At 42.3% G+C, this 17,044-nt stretch overlaps 1 protein-coding gene across 11 annotated transcripts in view; it reads left to right on the top strand.

Annotated features, from left to right (window-relative positions):
- The window catches only part of cacna1c (calcium channel, voltage-dependent, L type, alpha 1C subunit), a 279,528-nt gene that overhangs the window by 193,286 nt on the left and 69,198 nt on the right, over positions 1-17,044 (top strand). For all 11 annotated transcript variants that reach the window (XM_053241769.1, XM_053241767.1, XM_034313006.2 and 8 more), the window contains 2 exons: positions 8,764-8,922; positions 9,034-9,144. In XM_053241769.1, coding sequence (XP_053097744.1) covers positions 8,764-8,922; positions 9,034-9,144 — 270 coding nt within the window. The remainder of the gene's footprint in view (positions 1-8,763; positions 8,923-9,033; positions 9,145-17,044) is intronic.

Raw genomic sequence — 17,044 nt, 5'->3', positions numbered from 1 at the left:
TATTGGATTCAGTTCTGGTGACTGGGAAGGCCACTGAAGAACACTGAATTGCATGTTCATGGAACCAGTTTGAGATGACTCGGTTCTGAGTGACGGTGGACCCGGTCAGTTAACCAGTGTTCACAGAACAGGGTTATTGCTCCTAACCACCAGGGGTACTGTTTTTGACACACCTTTATAACAATGGGTCACTAGGAACTGAGACTCATGCTCAAACTGAGTGGTGGGGCATTTGGATATGCTCACTGCACTCAAAGTTGACCTTATAAGATCTGTGAGAATCTTCAATCGTCAGTCCTGCCGCTTAGGCTATAAGCCTTCCTGAGCTGTGGCAGTCGCTCATCTCTGACTCTCAGTAGGGTCTAGATTCTCTATGCAAACATGCTGGGAATGTCCAACAACTACTTTGGTATGATCAACACCTATATACATTTCCTTCTTCCCTCCTTTCCTGGAGATACTCAGTGCAGTTGGCTATGAGTGATTAAAGCCCGAACTGGCAATGTGGAAGTATGCGGGCAATGTGGAATCTTTGCTTAAAGACACCTTTGCTGAAAGACTCAAAACAGAAGGCTACCCATTCCAATCCTCAAAATGGGAGTTAGCAAGATTACTAATTTAGCGACTCAGTGATATGATCTTGAAATTATGAGGGAAACACCAGTCCACCATGCTTCATGAGTCTCCTCACACACAATGTCTGGCACACCAAGGAAGGCCCCCACTGGCCATAATTATGAGCTTAGTGTTGTGAAGATCAATCAAATGCTCCAGCTGAAGAGCTATTAGCCTACAAAACTGAAAGAAAACAGACACTGCTCATTAGAAACAATGTAATAAAGCTACTATATGAAGATAATATGAAGCTAATCCTTATTGTTACAGTTCAGTCACTACTATTGCCACAGTCCATACAAATTGATACAGAACAGCATTTACATAAGGAAACCTATAACTCTGTGAAACATAATAACTGGCCAATCTCAGATCTTACCAGGACTCTAAATTAGTGCTTAGGCAGGCACATTCAAACAGTAAATCCATGGATTCATAAACAGTGCTAGTATTAACTGTAAAATGTAAATATGTGATCTGTACATTTGGGCCATATTTGGAATTGGAGAGATAAGTTCAAAAGTTCTGTCAATATTTATGCGGAGAAACATATTCAGAGTTGATTTTCTGGGCAGAGATTCAGGTTGCTACGATTACCTGCATGTAGTTCACTCCTCCAAGGTCGCCAGGTTTTTTTAGTAGATGTGTCTGAGATGGGATTTTTCAGTAATGTCGAGACCACTGCCTTTAAATACAAGCACTTGCCATTTAAGAAAAAAAATCAGAGAATAGAAAATGTTGCCTAAAGAAGCAGATCACATTTTTTCACATTTTGCTGTCAACCATAATACAATGTACCATAAAACAAGAGACAAATTTAAATACCAAATAAAGCACATTTAAATAACAAAAATAACAACAACAACAACAACAACAATAATAATAATAATATATAGAAATATATAATACAAAGACTAATAGAAATATAAATGAGAAGATGGCAAGTGTTAAAATAAACATTTAATAGGAGTCTATTATGTTGCCAATATCTTGCTGCATTTGATTTAATTAAACAATATGGCTTCCATCCTCATTATTTAGCAACTTATAAAATAGCTTATATAAAATATAAAATATGCTTTTGCATGATGAACTATAATTACAGCTGTAGAGAGCATGAAGCTTATACAAGGTTGAATAATCCTTTATCTACAATTGAGAATTGTACCAAGTAACTTGATAGGCTACAAGAAAATATTTATTGAATTATTATAAATTATGTATTATTAATGCTATTATTAGTGTCATATGTATGTATTTAGTGTTAACCTTGAACTGCATCCCATTGTTTTTGAATGTGTCCACAATGCAGAAAACATGAATTTGAGTGTGACATATTGTGATTACACCAAACAGTAAGGCTCGACTCGTTTGAGCCAATATCACAGAAAAAATCAAGGTCAGAATTGCATATAACTGAGAGACACCTCTGTTTTCAGCTAATTCAGATCCACAAGCACAAGGCCAGAGCTTCCTGGTGCCCCTTGTATCTTGTATGCAAATGAACCTATTACTATAATGAAAGAGTAATGAGCTGATAATGATCTATGGCTGCTCATTCTGGCACTAAACCCATTCACCTATATTTTGGTACAAAGTTCCTGCATGCACAGTTGTGATCACTGTTATTTGCATTACATCAGTAATGTGTTTACACATTGTCCATTTATAAATCAGAAATCAGAGTTATGTGTCTAACGAGTGCCAAGGTGGTTTCCTTCCAAACTAGTCGAGTCTTTCTGTTTGCTCATTTCCCGCTGAGTACGTTGACGTCACTTGAGTCACTTGTCATGTTTGTCTGCTGGCCATTTCAGACCACCATGGCAGTTTCCTTCAGAAATTGTGGAGGCCACATACTCATCAGGATGGTTTGTAATTAGTCCTGATAGTGCACCCCATCAGAAAGCAACAGGCAGCAATTATGAATAGTGCTAATACCATACTACATTGAGAATGAGGATTTCTCAAACTCGCCACAGAGCACTTTGTAATGGTTGAAGTTTGGGTTGGAGTGCCAGCCAGGTTTACGCCTGACAAAATAGCTTTTTTTGTTTTTGTTTGTTCCTTTTTTGTGTTTGTGGTCAAAAGTTGAGTGACTGTACAAAGAAAGACCTTCATATGGCCCCTTTTTTCTGTGTAAGAACGTCCCTAGGTTACGTCTGTAACCATGGTTCCCCGAGGGAATGAGACGCTGAACAATGCTTTGGGAACGCATCTGCGTGACCACACTCTGAGTCACATGTGTAATCCATCCAATGGAATCGCGTGATGTCACTTGCGGGATGACGTAGTGACCCGAAAGTAAAAAAGCGCATGAGGTGGAGGTGGCACCAGCTTCATACCCCAGGAACATACCCCAGTCTGGGGTAAAGAAAGGCTCTGGCCATGCCAGAGCCAAACTCTAGACAAGAGGGGGCCACAGAAAGAGCCTGAAGGTCAACCACTCTCTTCAGGGAAGAGATGGCTACTAGAAATACAGTCTTGACTGTAAGAAATCTCAAAGACACCTCCTACAAAGGTTCAAAGGGAGGTTTAGAAAGGGCCTCTAAAACCACGGCCAAATCCCAAGAAGGCACCCTAGGTCATACCGGGGGCAGTCTACAGCCTCCATAACTCCGGACGAGGGTGAAATAGGGTACCACCCACCTGAGAGAGGAGATCCCGCCTGACGGGAATCTCCCAAGGAGAGTCTTCGAAAAGGGCTACCAGGTTCGCAAACCATGGCTGGCCCGGCCAGTAAGGGGCTACTAATAGACAGACTCCGTCTCAGCGGACCCTCTCCAGAACTCCCGGGAGCAGAGCAATCGGGGGGAAAGCATACAGGCACAGCCTCGGCCACGTCTGTACCATAGCGTCCAGTCCAAGAGGAGCTGGGTGAGTGAGGGAAAACCAGAGGCGCTCAGGTCTGGGAGAAAATGTTTCACTGCTCAAAACACGGCCAGCATCTCCAGACAGTTTATGTGCCACTAGAGATGGGGCCCTTTCCACATGCCACCCTGGGCAGAGCGGGCACTCATGACTGCCCCCCAGCCCGTGAGGGAGGCATCCGTCGTTAGCGCTATGCAACGAAAAGGAGCCCCCATCACGGGGCCTTGTAACAGGAACCATGGTTTCTTCCACATGTCTAAGGCCCGTAAGCCTCGCCGTGTGACCTTCATCATGCAAAACGGGTTGCCCCTCAGGGAAAACCCTTTGGTCCTGAGCCACCACTGCAAGGGTCTCATGTACAACAGGCCAAAAGGTATCACGTTGGATGCAGCTGCCATCAGACCCAACAGTCTCTGAAACTGTATAGCAGTGAGTGACTGGCCTTCTCTCACTCTCTTGACCACCGTGAGGATCGACTCGATCCAAGCAGGAGACAGACGTGCCTGCATTGTGGTCGAATCCCACACTACGCCTTGATAAGTGGTCCTCTATACTGGAGAAAGCACACTTTTCTTTGGATTTAGTCTTTCATAGTCTTTCTTTGGGTTTAATTCTCTCATTTGGGCGAGAACGACTTCTCGATGTCGAACCACCATCTGCTCTGATTGAGCTAAAATCAAGCAGTCTTCAATGTAATTGAGTATGCGGATGCCCTGGAGTCGCAGTGGAACCAGAGCAGCATCTACACACTTGGCGAAAGTGTGGGGTGAGAGTGCAAGACTGAACGGAAGAACCCAATATTGGTAAGCTTTGCCCCCAAAAGCAAACCTCAGGTACCTCCTGTGCTGAGGAAGAATGGAAATGTGGAAGTACGCGTCTTTCAGATCTATCGTGACAAACCAGTCCTCAGACCTGATTTGAGACACGACTTGTTTGAGCGTGAGCATTTTGCACTTGAGCCTCATGACTGAGTGGTTCAGCAGACCCAGATCTAAAATGGGACGCAACCCTCCATCCTTCTTCGAAACTATGAAGTACCAGCTGTAGCACCAGGACTCTCTTTTGAGAGGAGGGACCACCTCGATGGCCTCCTTCCTCAAGAGAGTATCTACTTCTCATTCCATGACCAGAGCCTGCTCAGGGCCCACCAGAGTGGGAAACACCCCATTGAATAGAGGAGGACGAGACCCAAACTGAATCTTGTAACCTTTTTCTACGGTATGCCGGACCCATTGAGAAACATTTGGCAGAAGCTTCCACGCTGCCAGAAAGTCTACTAAGGGACTGACCTCTGGTGTACTTAGAGTGGATAGATCGGTGCCCTGAAGCGGAGAACCGGCAGGTAACGGGTGATTTAGCTGTTCTAGAGACCTCCTTGGAGGTAGCGAGCACCCCAGAACCACTACGTTTCTGGGCGGAAGCTGAGAGAAGTGCTCGCTGGAGACTGCTGTGCCCTGAAGCACCGGGGGTGGCAGGGTTGACAAAACGATCTCCTGAGGGCACTGAGTAGAGAAGGGAACCATACGATGTGGTGTACATCTCCCTTCCCCAGAGGGGCCTGCCCTCAGAGAAAACGAAGCCCTCTTATTGAGAATGACAGTCCTCAGATCCGTCATCTCCCTTAGCCTCAACCTGGAGCGCCACCCTGACTCCCTCTTTTCAGGGGGAGTGCGATTGGCGACGCTCCATTTCTTGACGGTGGACCGCCGAACAGATCTGTGAGAGTGGCGAGGGAGAAATCGCTGGAATGCTGCTGACTGTTTCTTGGCCTCCTGGAACCTGTCGATGATTGTATTTACAGTGTCGCCGAACAGGCCAGTCGGCACTATCGGGGCATCCAGGAGAAAGACCCTGTCTTTTTCTTTTAAATTAGATAGGGTCAGCCACAAATGTCTCTCCGTAGCCACCAGGGCTGCCATAGACCGCCCAATTGCCCTGGCAGTCTCTTTAATGGGCCGGAGAGACAAGTCTGTGGCACGACACAGTCCTGCAATGTTGTCATTCTTTATTTCATCTCCCTCATCCAACTCTTTAAACAGGTCAGCCTGGTATGCCTGCAACACCGCCATTGTGTGCAGGCAAGCACCAGCCTGACCCGCTGCCATGTACGCTGTGCCCACCAAAGCCGAGGAAGTCTGAATCGGCTTGTAGGGCAATACTGGAGCCTTAAGGGATGATGCACCACCGGGAGAGAGATAGCCCGCATGCGTCTCTTCAACCCGGGGAATCGCCCTGTAACCGAGCTCCTTCAGTCCCACCACATTAGAGTAGTGAGAGACATTGGGACTGAAGAGGCGGGCTGAGTATGGATTATTCCACGATCTGGACACCTCGGTGTGCAAATCAGGAAAGAAAGGCAGGCCTCGGCGTGGAGGCAGTGACTTAGATCCCAGAAAATGCTCATCTAACTTGCTGTGCAGACGTGCTTCCTGCTTTTCGGTTGGCCAGTCAATATTTAATTTAGCCACAGCTCAAGTCACCACCTCGAATAGCTCCTCAAACTGGACAGACTGTGGTGGCAAGTCCACAGACTCATCCTCTGTGGCGCTCCCCTCACCTCCCTCTTTGGAGGAAGATAAGAGAAGCATCTAGCTCTCTCCGGGGGGGAAGAAACCATTTCAAAATGTGCTTCCGTTCCCTGAGAGTGAGCACTGGATCTGGCAGGTGAGGAAGAAGAAAGGGCTCTGCCCGTCTCCATTCCCTCTGCCAAATCCATCTGCGAAACCCACAATCTGAGTCGCCGCTCTGCCTCGGCAGAAGTGGGACTCAAACCGCGAGGAAAGCTGGAGAGAGAGAGCCCTCCTCAAAGAGCGCCCTCTGGGAGCAGAGCGTACGCATCGAAAGCCGGGGTCCACTCCCAAACAAGCTACATACTTACTGTGAGTATCCCCACCCGTAATGAAACGGGGGCAGGGAGAAACAAACAGTCTAAATGACCGGTGATGTCACGCATTTCCGTTTGATGGATTACACGTGATTCAGAGAGTGGTCATGAGGAGGCATTCCCAAAGCGTTGTTTGATGCAGCTCGAGTTCCCAAAGGGGAAACTTAATTTCTTTATCACAATAAATATTTTAAATCAACAAAGACAAAAAATGTATTCTTAAAGCATGTGCTTAATTGAAAAAAGAGCATACAGGCAAAATCATATTCAGTTTTCAAAATTTCAAATTAATTGGCTGTTCTATAACAAAAGTTCATTCCCCACAGCAAGTGCAGTTCTGGTTTTTGCACTTTCAGTGTTCATTCATAAATTCTGATGATCTCAACAGTCACACTGTTGTCAATCACACTGTCATTCACTCACTTCCATGTTAATTGCCTCAGACACCAGACAAGTTTCTGATCTTTGCAACAAGACCAGGCTCTTTTGAATCACCCATGAACTATAGAAAGCACACAGAAGAGGAATAAATAGAAGAAAGAGACTCTTGACCTGCATTTAAGCATGCTTGTGCAAATATTTCCAAGTACCCAGTGGCCTTTCTACAAACCAGACAGCGTGGGCTGACAGATAATGTAAGCACTTTGCTGACTCCTCTGGCAGTAGTGATGAGAACCAAAAAAAGCTGTCTTAAGCAAAAACACTTTACATCTCCATCATTTATATGGTTATCTGGCAAGTTGCACAAACTGCTTAGCATCACATCTCTCTGTGGGATGTGTTTTGCATGGAAGTCAGAGATGTTAGGTTAAAAATATTAAAATAAATGAGTAGTTTATTTGCTCCCACCAATGGTTGCCTAGTTCACAGACAATGCTGCCATATCTAGGGCTTCTAGAAGAACTATGAAAACATCATGGTTCACGGTGCCGGATAAAGGGTTTCACACCATAGAGAGAAAATGTTCCACTTGCCTGCATGCAGCTGGTAGATGGGTTTGACTCTTTAGAACAGAAGTATTCAAACTGTGGGAAGCGCCCCAATAGTGAAACATGCAGGAATTCCTTTGGAGATTTTTTGAGTTCATTTTGAATGTGAAATAAAATCTATCACTGTGTGGTAGACTTAACTATCATTAAATAAGTGGGATATATAGATTATAATATCAGCTTCATTAAATATATATGTTGCCAGTAGGATTTCTGTACCCTTCACATCTCCTGCTGGATGTGGATCTCATTAAGGGCCAGTAGCAACAAGAGACACAATTTACATTTGTCAGATCAGTGGTGGAAAAAGTACAGAGATATTATACTTAAGTGAAAGCAGAGATAACGTGTCAAAATCTTAATCAATTAGAAGTATTGAGTTTGCCTTACTGCCTAGCCCGTTGCATTAGCTACTGGAATCAATGCTAGTCTGGCCTGGCATTAGCAAACAGACCTCGATTCATGATAGTTTTTACTGCATTGTTGAAATTGACTGGATGCTAAACCAAAATGTAAATAAAATGAATGGGAGCCCATTTGACTAATATTTAGAGCACAGTCACTGGATGAGAGAAGAACAGATATTCAATGTACAGAATTAAAAACTAAGGTTTTTTTTTTCTTGGACATGTAATTCCCCAAAATAATACTTATAGTAATGAAATACAATTATGCAAGTATTTTCCTCCCTACATTTGATCATCTGTGTGGACTGGAAGATCCAGCTTTAGTTTTTCTAAGGTAGCCTTAACACTAGCGTGCAGCGTGTTCTCTGCTGCACTCTCACATTACGCATTGCTATCAGCATTATACTGCAGTCAAGGCAAAGATTTGTACGTGCTTGTTGAAGACTTAATTTTGAAATTACAAATGAAATTTGCAGTTACATGCCAACACAAACAATGGGCCACATGTCTGTCCTAATGACACAAATATGGCAGCAATAGTAATAAATCTAACACCAGAATTAACGTTACCCAAAGTGTGGGCCAGTGTACACTCATTTGATGGTGCAGATTTAACAACAATAAGAACATGCTTATAGCAATAAACAAATAATTAGATTGCTATATTTTACATCATTGAATTAACTTTCTCAAATCCTTGACAAGTCAAAACAGGAAAGATGATGTACATGACATAGGTTGGAACTTTTATAGGGGGGTCACCCACATGGGGTCACAGTCACAAGGTAATGACTTTCTTATTTGAACTCAGGCACATGGGGAAAAAAAACACTAGTTCTGAAGGAAACCACTCTAGTAGTTCCAAATATAAGGAAGTAGAACTGATGATTTTTCTAATGTGTGTGTGTTCATGTGTGTTCGTGTGTGTGTGTGTTTGTCTGTCTGTCTGTTGGTCCCTGACTGTGTGTGAACCTGTTTGTATGTTATTCTCATGGTACAGCGGCAGTGTGTGGAGTATGCTCTAAAGGCACGGCCTCTACGCAGGTACATTCCAAAGAATCCATACCAGTATAAGGTGTGGTATGTGGTCAACTCCACCTACTTTGAGTATCTGATGTTCACTCTAATCCTACTCAACACCATCTGCTTGGCAATGCAGGTCAGTATAACCCCTTATGGACTGCTAGAAGCTAACAGTTTAAAATAACAAAATATCTGCTTAGTAATTACAATTGGTGAAAGGTGTGTTTTACACTGTGTTTCCCTGCAGCACCATGGTCAGTCACCATCCTTCCACAGTGCCATGAACATCCTCAACATGCTCTTCACTGGTCTGTTCACTGTGGAGATGATCCTCAAACTTATAGCCTTCAAACCCAGGGTATGGCCTGCTTCCTACTCACAACTATATATTAAAAATGAGCTATAGAAAGTTATTCTGATAAATAGTCAATCATAATGAAAGGGCAAAACAATAACATATATAAAAAAGTTTTAGAAAGAGTAAGTGCAGTTCCTTATTTTCTATTTGAGGAAAACATAAATTGTTTTGTGTTATATCTGTCAAATAAAAGGTGGAGGTAAATGCAGTTCAGTTATTTTAGAGTAATTGTTGGAAACCACAGAAACTGAATTAAAGAGGCTTCTGGTTAGTATTTCAAAAAAAGGTGCCTGTGCTACTTCAGGGAACCAGCAGACAGTTTTAAAAACAGGCTTACCTTTTTAATGGTTTGAGCTCATGCCTATTAAATAATAAGATGTAGGAGTGTGTTGGATGTAGGATATGTTTCTTTATGTAGCCTTTATTCTTTGTTAGCTTAAAAGTATTAACAATATGGCTTTTATTTAAACAACAGCAATTTACAGCAAAACAATTCAAATTTTGCCAATTTTTTGGGTAATATTTTTGGGTAATTCTGAAGATAATCCAAGAATTCAAGAAGTTTCCTAATAGATACCATAAAAAGGAGATCCTTTACACACACACATACACACACAAATATATATATATATATATATATATATATATATATATTTATACAGTGAGATACTGCCCTTAGCTTAGTTGAACACCTTATTAGGGTTCATTTCTTTCCATGTTTAGGGTTTGGTTAACCAAATGTTCTTGTATTATGATATCCTAACTATAGGATAAAGAGAAATTGTTTTTGTTCATGTGTGCTGTTAGATTATGGATACCGGGATTGTTTCTGATGACTTAAAGTCTTTCTTCTGAGCGGAGGGGCAGGGTTGATTGCACTTGGCCAGCTGTCTCAGTGCCATGTGCCTGAACACAAAGGGGGTTAGTCATTAGTTAGGGGGTTAGTCTTTAGTCTCTTTTTCATGTTAATTGAGGTTTCACTGATTGTTTTTAAAGTCTATGGTGACCAGGGAAATGGGTGTGTAAAATTTCATTTACCTTTATCTTTTGAATTATAAATTTTTTTTAAATACTTTTTTGTAACACTGAACTCAATCATTAGACACTCTTTCCAGGCAGTTCTTATGGCTTCATCATGACTTCGCTACAGATGGCTAGTTTTAATGTTAACGGCCTTAACTGGCCAATTATATGAACAGCATGCTAGGACACCAATTTAAAGAGCAATGATTTCCTTCTCTTCTGTAACAGGGATTATTATGTATCTGCACAATAATTTTGCATTTGCATCCTTAGATTCAAAGGCTAGAGGATGTTTAATTTTAAAGTTCCTTGACATTAACTATATTGGAAAACTGTGATTGCACTGGTGGTTATATTTCTTATATCAAAACAATTATTGCAAGAAAGAAAGAAAGTGACTTTCATATCAGTCATTTCTTATCAGTCTGTTGGCTCTCTTGCGAGTCTCTTAACAGGAATACAGGACAATACACTGATACTGGGGCATAAATGAATGCTTCTTTGAAACCAATCCTGGACTGTTCAGCTTCTCATGAACTACTGCTGTACACGAGATTATATCAGATTTCAGTCTTAGCAATGTTTTTTGCACCATTAATCCCTCAATAAAACAACATAGCTAACTTTTATTCTCACAGACACAGAACTTCATTATAGATTATATTTTGATTTCTACTTTCTTAATGCAGTAATGTTAACTATTATCAGATCAGATCTAAAATTACTCTCAGCGATACCCCCAAAAATGCTACTCGTTGGTGGTTCGATACAATACTGAATAATGAGGAATTCTGCATATACTTTAAAACACAGTTAGCTAAATTTGTTGCTGAAAACATAGATTTGGTTAATCATCCTCATATATTTTGGTATGGGTCAAGGGTTGCCTAAGAAATACCTCAACAGCCTTCTCATCTCATTTAAGTAGATCAAGACTCTGCAGAATAAACTCTTGAAAAAAACCTAAAGGCATTAGAATTATAATACAATTTCTCAAACAATAGGAAAATAGTAGAATTTCTAATGCATGAAACAAGGAGAAACTGTTATTTTAATGGTTTTCGACTGCCACCTTCTACCTTTACAACTCAGACAAAAAGAAAAATTTTACAACATAACAGCCATAAAGTCAGCCCTCAGACTTATAACTTCACCTAACAAAATTAATTCAGAATTCTGCAAAATTTTATTCCAATCTTTACTTTTCAGAGGTGACTCGGGATGCAGGCTGGTATTGCAATTTTCTTGATAACTAAGATTTTTTGGATAACTAAGATAACAACAACAACAAAAAAATTAGGCAGCACCCCTTAATTGACCCCATCATATTTTGCAACACATGCCACCATACTGTATATCACTATTTGCAGACAATGTTGTGCTTTATGTTAATAATTCCCTATTGACTACCCCACAAATTTTGGATGTTTTTGAAGAATTTAAAACTATCTGGGTACAGAATCAACTGGACAAAATCCCAGTTGATGCCACTTAACTCTTCATTAACCCCTTCCTCATTGATGTCACGTATTCTAGTTGTTCAATTTTAAAAAAGTATCTTGGTATCGATATCTATCCCTTATTACAGTCAATAACCATGTATAACTTTCAGAATATATTTGAACAAGTAGTCAAATTTGATCACACGTACACATCTCCAAATTTCCCTGCAGGCCCATGTTTCAACTGTTGAAATGGACATTCTCTCAAGAGTAAAAGGGCTATTGGAACAAGCTTCATAAATTTGTTTCAAGTTTCTTGTGGAAAGAGAAACAACCACGTATGAAACTACATATGCTACAGTGGGGCAAACGGTCTTGGAATTCCAAATTTTAAATTAAATTTTTGGTTGTTTGTGTTGCATCCAGTTACTACCTGGCTTGACACTACAACTTTAGTTTCAGTCAGTAACAAACTTTAGCAGCAACCAGTTGAGACAAAATCTCAAAAGACTCTAAAATAGCATACGCAGCCCCATTTTTGAAAATGTTAACCTTCTCACAGGTGGGACCCCTTTTTATTTTCCTCAGTGGAGCACAAGAGCTCATGCATTCTCTGATATAGGTGATGCGATGTGCACTGTCTACAGCTTATCACAAAGTTAATTTTTCTTCTATCTTTGGCTTAAACAAGCTATGCGAACCTACAGTGTCCCTTGGGATGGGCCTCTTCCTTCACCAGACAGAAAAGAGGCTTGGTGTCCTTCTTATAAATTTTGTCAGTGGACCTCTTGCTGTCCAGTGAGCTTGGAGTCGAGATCCTAACGTTACCAGTGATAGAACTGATTGGTCAGTCGTTTGGGAAAATCTGGACATTACCTCTAAAATCCCAGATCATACATTAATTTTACATTTATATCTATACATAGGGCTTACCTAACTCCAAGAAAACACAAACTTTTAAACTTTTAAACCATCCTTAATCTATGATCTCCTAGTCCTAGTGGCCAAATTGGTTCTTTTATGCACGTGTATTGGGACTGTTCTGATGTTTCAAGGTTTTGGAGTGTGGTTTTTTCCTCTCTATCTGATCTGTTAATGCAGTTACACCATGTTGTACTGAACTAAATTCAAATACAAATTTTATTTGTTACACACATAAACATACACAGTACGATGTACAGTGAAATGCTTCTTATGACTGTCCATGACATAAAAATAGAATTTACATAAACCAGAATTTAATATTATACAGGTAGAAGAGAAAAATGTAAAAATATAATATAAAGGTGTGACATGCGAGACCACGAGGAGGCTGAACACAAGCACCCAGAGGCAGGGATGTGGGGGAACATGCACTTTATTGGTGGAATTGTGAAAGCTGATAGATGGAAGTAGAAGTGAGGGAGTGAGGAGTGGAGGCTGGAGTGTGGCATCGTCCCGGGGTTGGGTGCGGCGAGCAGGCAGCAGCAGCGCGTTGGTGGTACAGAGGGTGCACAGCAGGCGCTTTCAGCAGGCAGGGCTGTCGATGTGCAAAGGGTTAGACTTGTCTTCCTCGCTGACCTCTCCGTCTAATAGAAACAAAGAGACATGTGTTAGAGGGCTCATAAACCTCTCCTACCTTCCCTTGAGAGCGACCCCGGGCTCCTTTTATATCCTTCCGTCTTCTAGGGTAGATTGCCGCCGCGGTCTTTATTGGCTGCCAGACACGCTGCATTAGATCGCTCCTCACTCCAGCTGTCCAAAACAATGGGGGTGCTGAAGCGGCGCTGTCCTTTCAGCACCCCGCCGGCAGGTGTGTGAGGAGCGATGAATGAATCTCTTGCGCGGGCTGCCAGCCCACCGTCACAAAAGGATAAAGATAAAGGTAGGTGGAATAAAGTGCAGAAATTTGCAGTTGTATGTGCAATACAATGAACTGTGCAACATTGGGTAGTAGCTGTAGTGAATTTATAGTAGTTGTAGTGAATTTGCCAACATGTAATAAATATTTATAAATAAAAACTCCTCCTTATTTTCTCTGTGTTGGTCTTCAGAGAGCAGAAGTGCTTTCCTGACAACAACAGAGAGAAGAGTCCCTTGTTGGGACCTTCACTATCTTCCAGGCCTTGGTCCAGCACCTCGTGCTGTAGATAGACTGTAGGTCAGGGAGCTCAGTGTGGAGAGCCCACCAATCTTTCATGGTGCTGTTCCCTAATCAGTCTGTGATGCTTTCTGTCAGGATGCTCTCAGTGGTGCAAGTGTAGAAGTTCCTTAGCATCTTAGAGGGCAGATTAAAATCCCTTTAGCATCTACGGTATTAAAGACGCTGAGGGCCCTTCTTCACCAGGGTGTTAATGTGACAGGACCATCAGAGGTCCTGCGTGAAGTGAAGCGCCTCTCCTGCTTTGTGCTGAAGTCCACCAGCACCATTGATGAGGGAGGGTGAGAAGTGTCTGCCCACTTGTACTGCTAGTGTCTGCCTGTCAGGAAGTTGGAGAACCATGGGGAGAGAGCAGGTCGATTCATGTACACACATGATCGGCTGCTGGTGCTCTGAAGATCTTCACCATGCTCAGAGGTGGATCCAAAATGAAGACAACAAGGAGTTGCCCTTCAATCCCTCCATCATCATGGGAAACATTCTGTCACTTGGCAATAGGATGGACAAGCCCAGCGCAGTGATTAGGACTATCGGGTGTGCAGTGTGCTTTGTTTCACGGAGACATGGCTTCATGAGGATATTCCAGACTCAGATGCTTCTATCCCCAGCTTTCAGACAGTGAGGGCAGACAGAGACACTAGAATGAGTGGTAAGACGAGAGGTGGAGGGGTCACACTGTTTGTAAACAACAGATGGTGTAATCCAGGACATGTTACTGTGAAGGAGCATCACTGTTGCCCAAACATTGAATGATTGGCTGTTAGTTTACATCCATTTTATCTGCTGAGGGAATTCATGGTCGTCATTGTGGTTATTGTTTACAACCCACTGGCAGCTGATGCAGAAGTGACATCATACTCTTGGCTATCAGGAGACTCCAAACTCGGCATCTGAACTAAGGCATCTGAACTTTATTGTCATTTCTGTTGATTTTAATCATGTGTCACTCTCCATCACATGACCAAAGTTCCACCAGTATATCAATTGTGTTACTTCTGTACACAAGTGTGAAGGGTGCATATACTTCATCTGCTTTGCCCCCACTGAGAAGGTCTGACCACAGCCTGGTTCCATAAGGAGATGGTCACAAGAGGCAGAGGAGACTCTGCAGGTCTGCTTTGAGACTACAGACTGGGAAGTGTTATGTGAACCAGCTGGGGAAGACATTAACAACATGATAGACTGCATAATGGACTACATAAATTTCTGCATGGACACTATAGTTCCAGCGAGGAGGTTGCAACAAACCCTGGATCACCAAGGACCTGAAGGAACTACTGAACAAAAAGAAGCAGGCTTTCAGGCAGAAGGACAAGGAACAGATGAGCAGGAGTTGAAGGTGAGACTGAGGGAGAACAAAGAAACCTACAGAAAGAAAGCAAAACAACAAACTGTGGCGGACAGTCTAGAAAGAGCTAATGAGTTGATCCTCTACACTCACTCACCACCACTATCCCCCCAAGATCCTCCAGCACCTCTTCAACCTGAGGAGAAGGTGCCAGAGCTGTGGAAAACATCCTGCCTGAAGGCAACTCCCTCCTCCCTGAAGGATTAAAGACCAGTAGCCTGCATATCATACGTCATAAAGGTACTGGACAGGCCAGTGCTGTTCTATCTCAGACCTCAGGTCAGCTCTTTTATGGACCCCCTGCAGTTTGGATGATGCAGTCATATTTCTGCTGCAAAAGGCCCACTCCCATCTGGACAACAACATCACAGTGAGAATCAATTTCTTTGATTTCTTCACCCTGTACACCACAGACTTTCAGTACAAGTCAGATCAAGTCAGCCACCTTCAGAAATTTTCTGATGACTCTGTGTTGGTGGGGTGCATCAGGCATGGACAGGAAGAGGAGTACAGGGAATTGGTCAACAACTTTGTGGAGTGGTGTGGGAAGAACCGTCTGCTCCTCAGTGTGGCCAAGACCAAGTGGATGGTGGTGGAGTTCATGAGGAAGAGGACCACAACCAGCCCCATTACCATCATTGGTCAGGGCATTCAGCTGCTTGACACCTACAAATAACTTGGTGGCCATCTTGACAACAAGCTGGATTGGAAGGTCAACTCAGAAGCTGTGTACAGGAAAGGGGTGAGCAGACTGAGGAAGCTCAGTTTGAAGCAAGATGTTAAAGTTCCTCTACCAGTCTGTGGTATCCAGTGTGGTCTTCTTTGTAGCAGTATGCTGGAGATGCAAAAAACTCAACAAAATGATCCTGAAGGCTGGCTTGGTCTTGGCCTGCTCGCTGGATTCATTATCGAGGTCTAAATCAAATGACCAGGAAATACAAATATCCACTACCTCTTGTCCAAAATGCTCTGAAACAACACAGAAATTACAAAATATTTACAAATCTGGACTTGAGTGCCTACAACCTTACCAAACAGGTAACTGTGTGCATTGATGACTTTTTCATACACTCTGCCACTTTGTCTGAACACATACAGCATGTTCATAAAGTTCTGAGATGATTGGATCTCATATGGGGAGTTGTACTGTGGTGGCTTTGGGGCTGCAGTTGCCACAAGTCGCTTTGTACTCAGGACTCCATCAGTGGACAGTGGATAGGTTTAACAAACCGGACCTCAACTGAATTTACTGGTTGCATAATTGCACTATTTGTCAATTTGGTACACAGCTATAGAAAGGAATGATTTATAATCGCACTATCCGGTGTCACCCAGATGAGGATGGGTTCCGTTTTGAGTCTGTTTCTTCTCAAAGTTTCTTCCCTATATTGTCTCAGGGAGTTTTTCCTTGCCACCGTCGCCTCTGGCTTCTCATTATGGATAAATTCACACATTTACAATTTATTTTGGTTTAATTTAATTTGAATCTATTTATTTCTGTAAAGTTGCTTTGTGACAATGTCCATTGTTAAAAGTTCTACATGAATAAAATTGAACTGAAAGTGAATAGAATGATTGCTTGAAACTAACCTGTTTGTAAATGTAGAAAAATGTCTCTTTCACCGGTCTAAAATAACTTTTATAGAATATGTGATCAGCAATGGAGGAATACAACTGGATGAGGAGAAAGTAAAAGCTGTGAGAAGGTGGCCCAGACCTCAGATGGTTAAGTAGCTCCAGAGATTCCTGGGGTTTGCAAATTTTACTGTTGCTTTATCCACAACTTCATTATGGAGGCTGCACCATTAATTTCATTGTTGAAGGGTGGACCACATAAACTACACTGAACACGTGTTGCAGAGAGAGCATTTGGAGCTCTGAAAGAAAAATTCACCACTGCACCACTGCTCATGTGGTGTAATCAAGAACTCCTAATCATCAAACTGG

Source organism: Pangasianodon hypophthalmus, chromosome 18 (assembly GCF_027358585.1).
Source record: "Pangasianodon hypophthalmus isolate fPanHyp1 chromosome 18, fPanHyp1.pri, whole genome shotgun sequence".
NCBI lineage: Eukaryota > Metazoa > Chordata > Actinopteri > Siluriformes > Pangasiidae > Pangasianodon > Pangasianodon hypophthalmus.
This window is presented reverse-complemented; position numbering and strand designations above follow the sequence as displayed.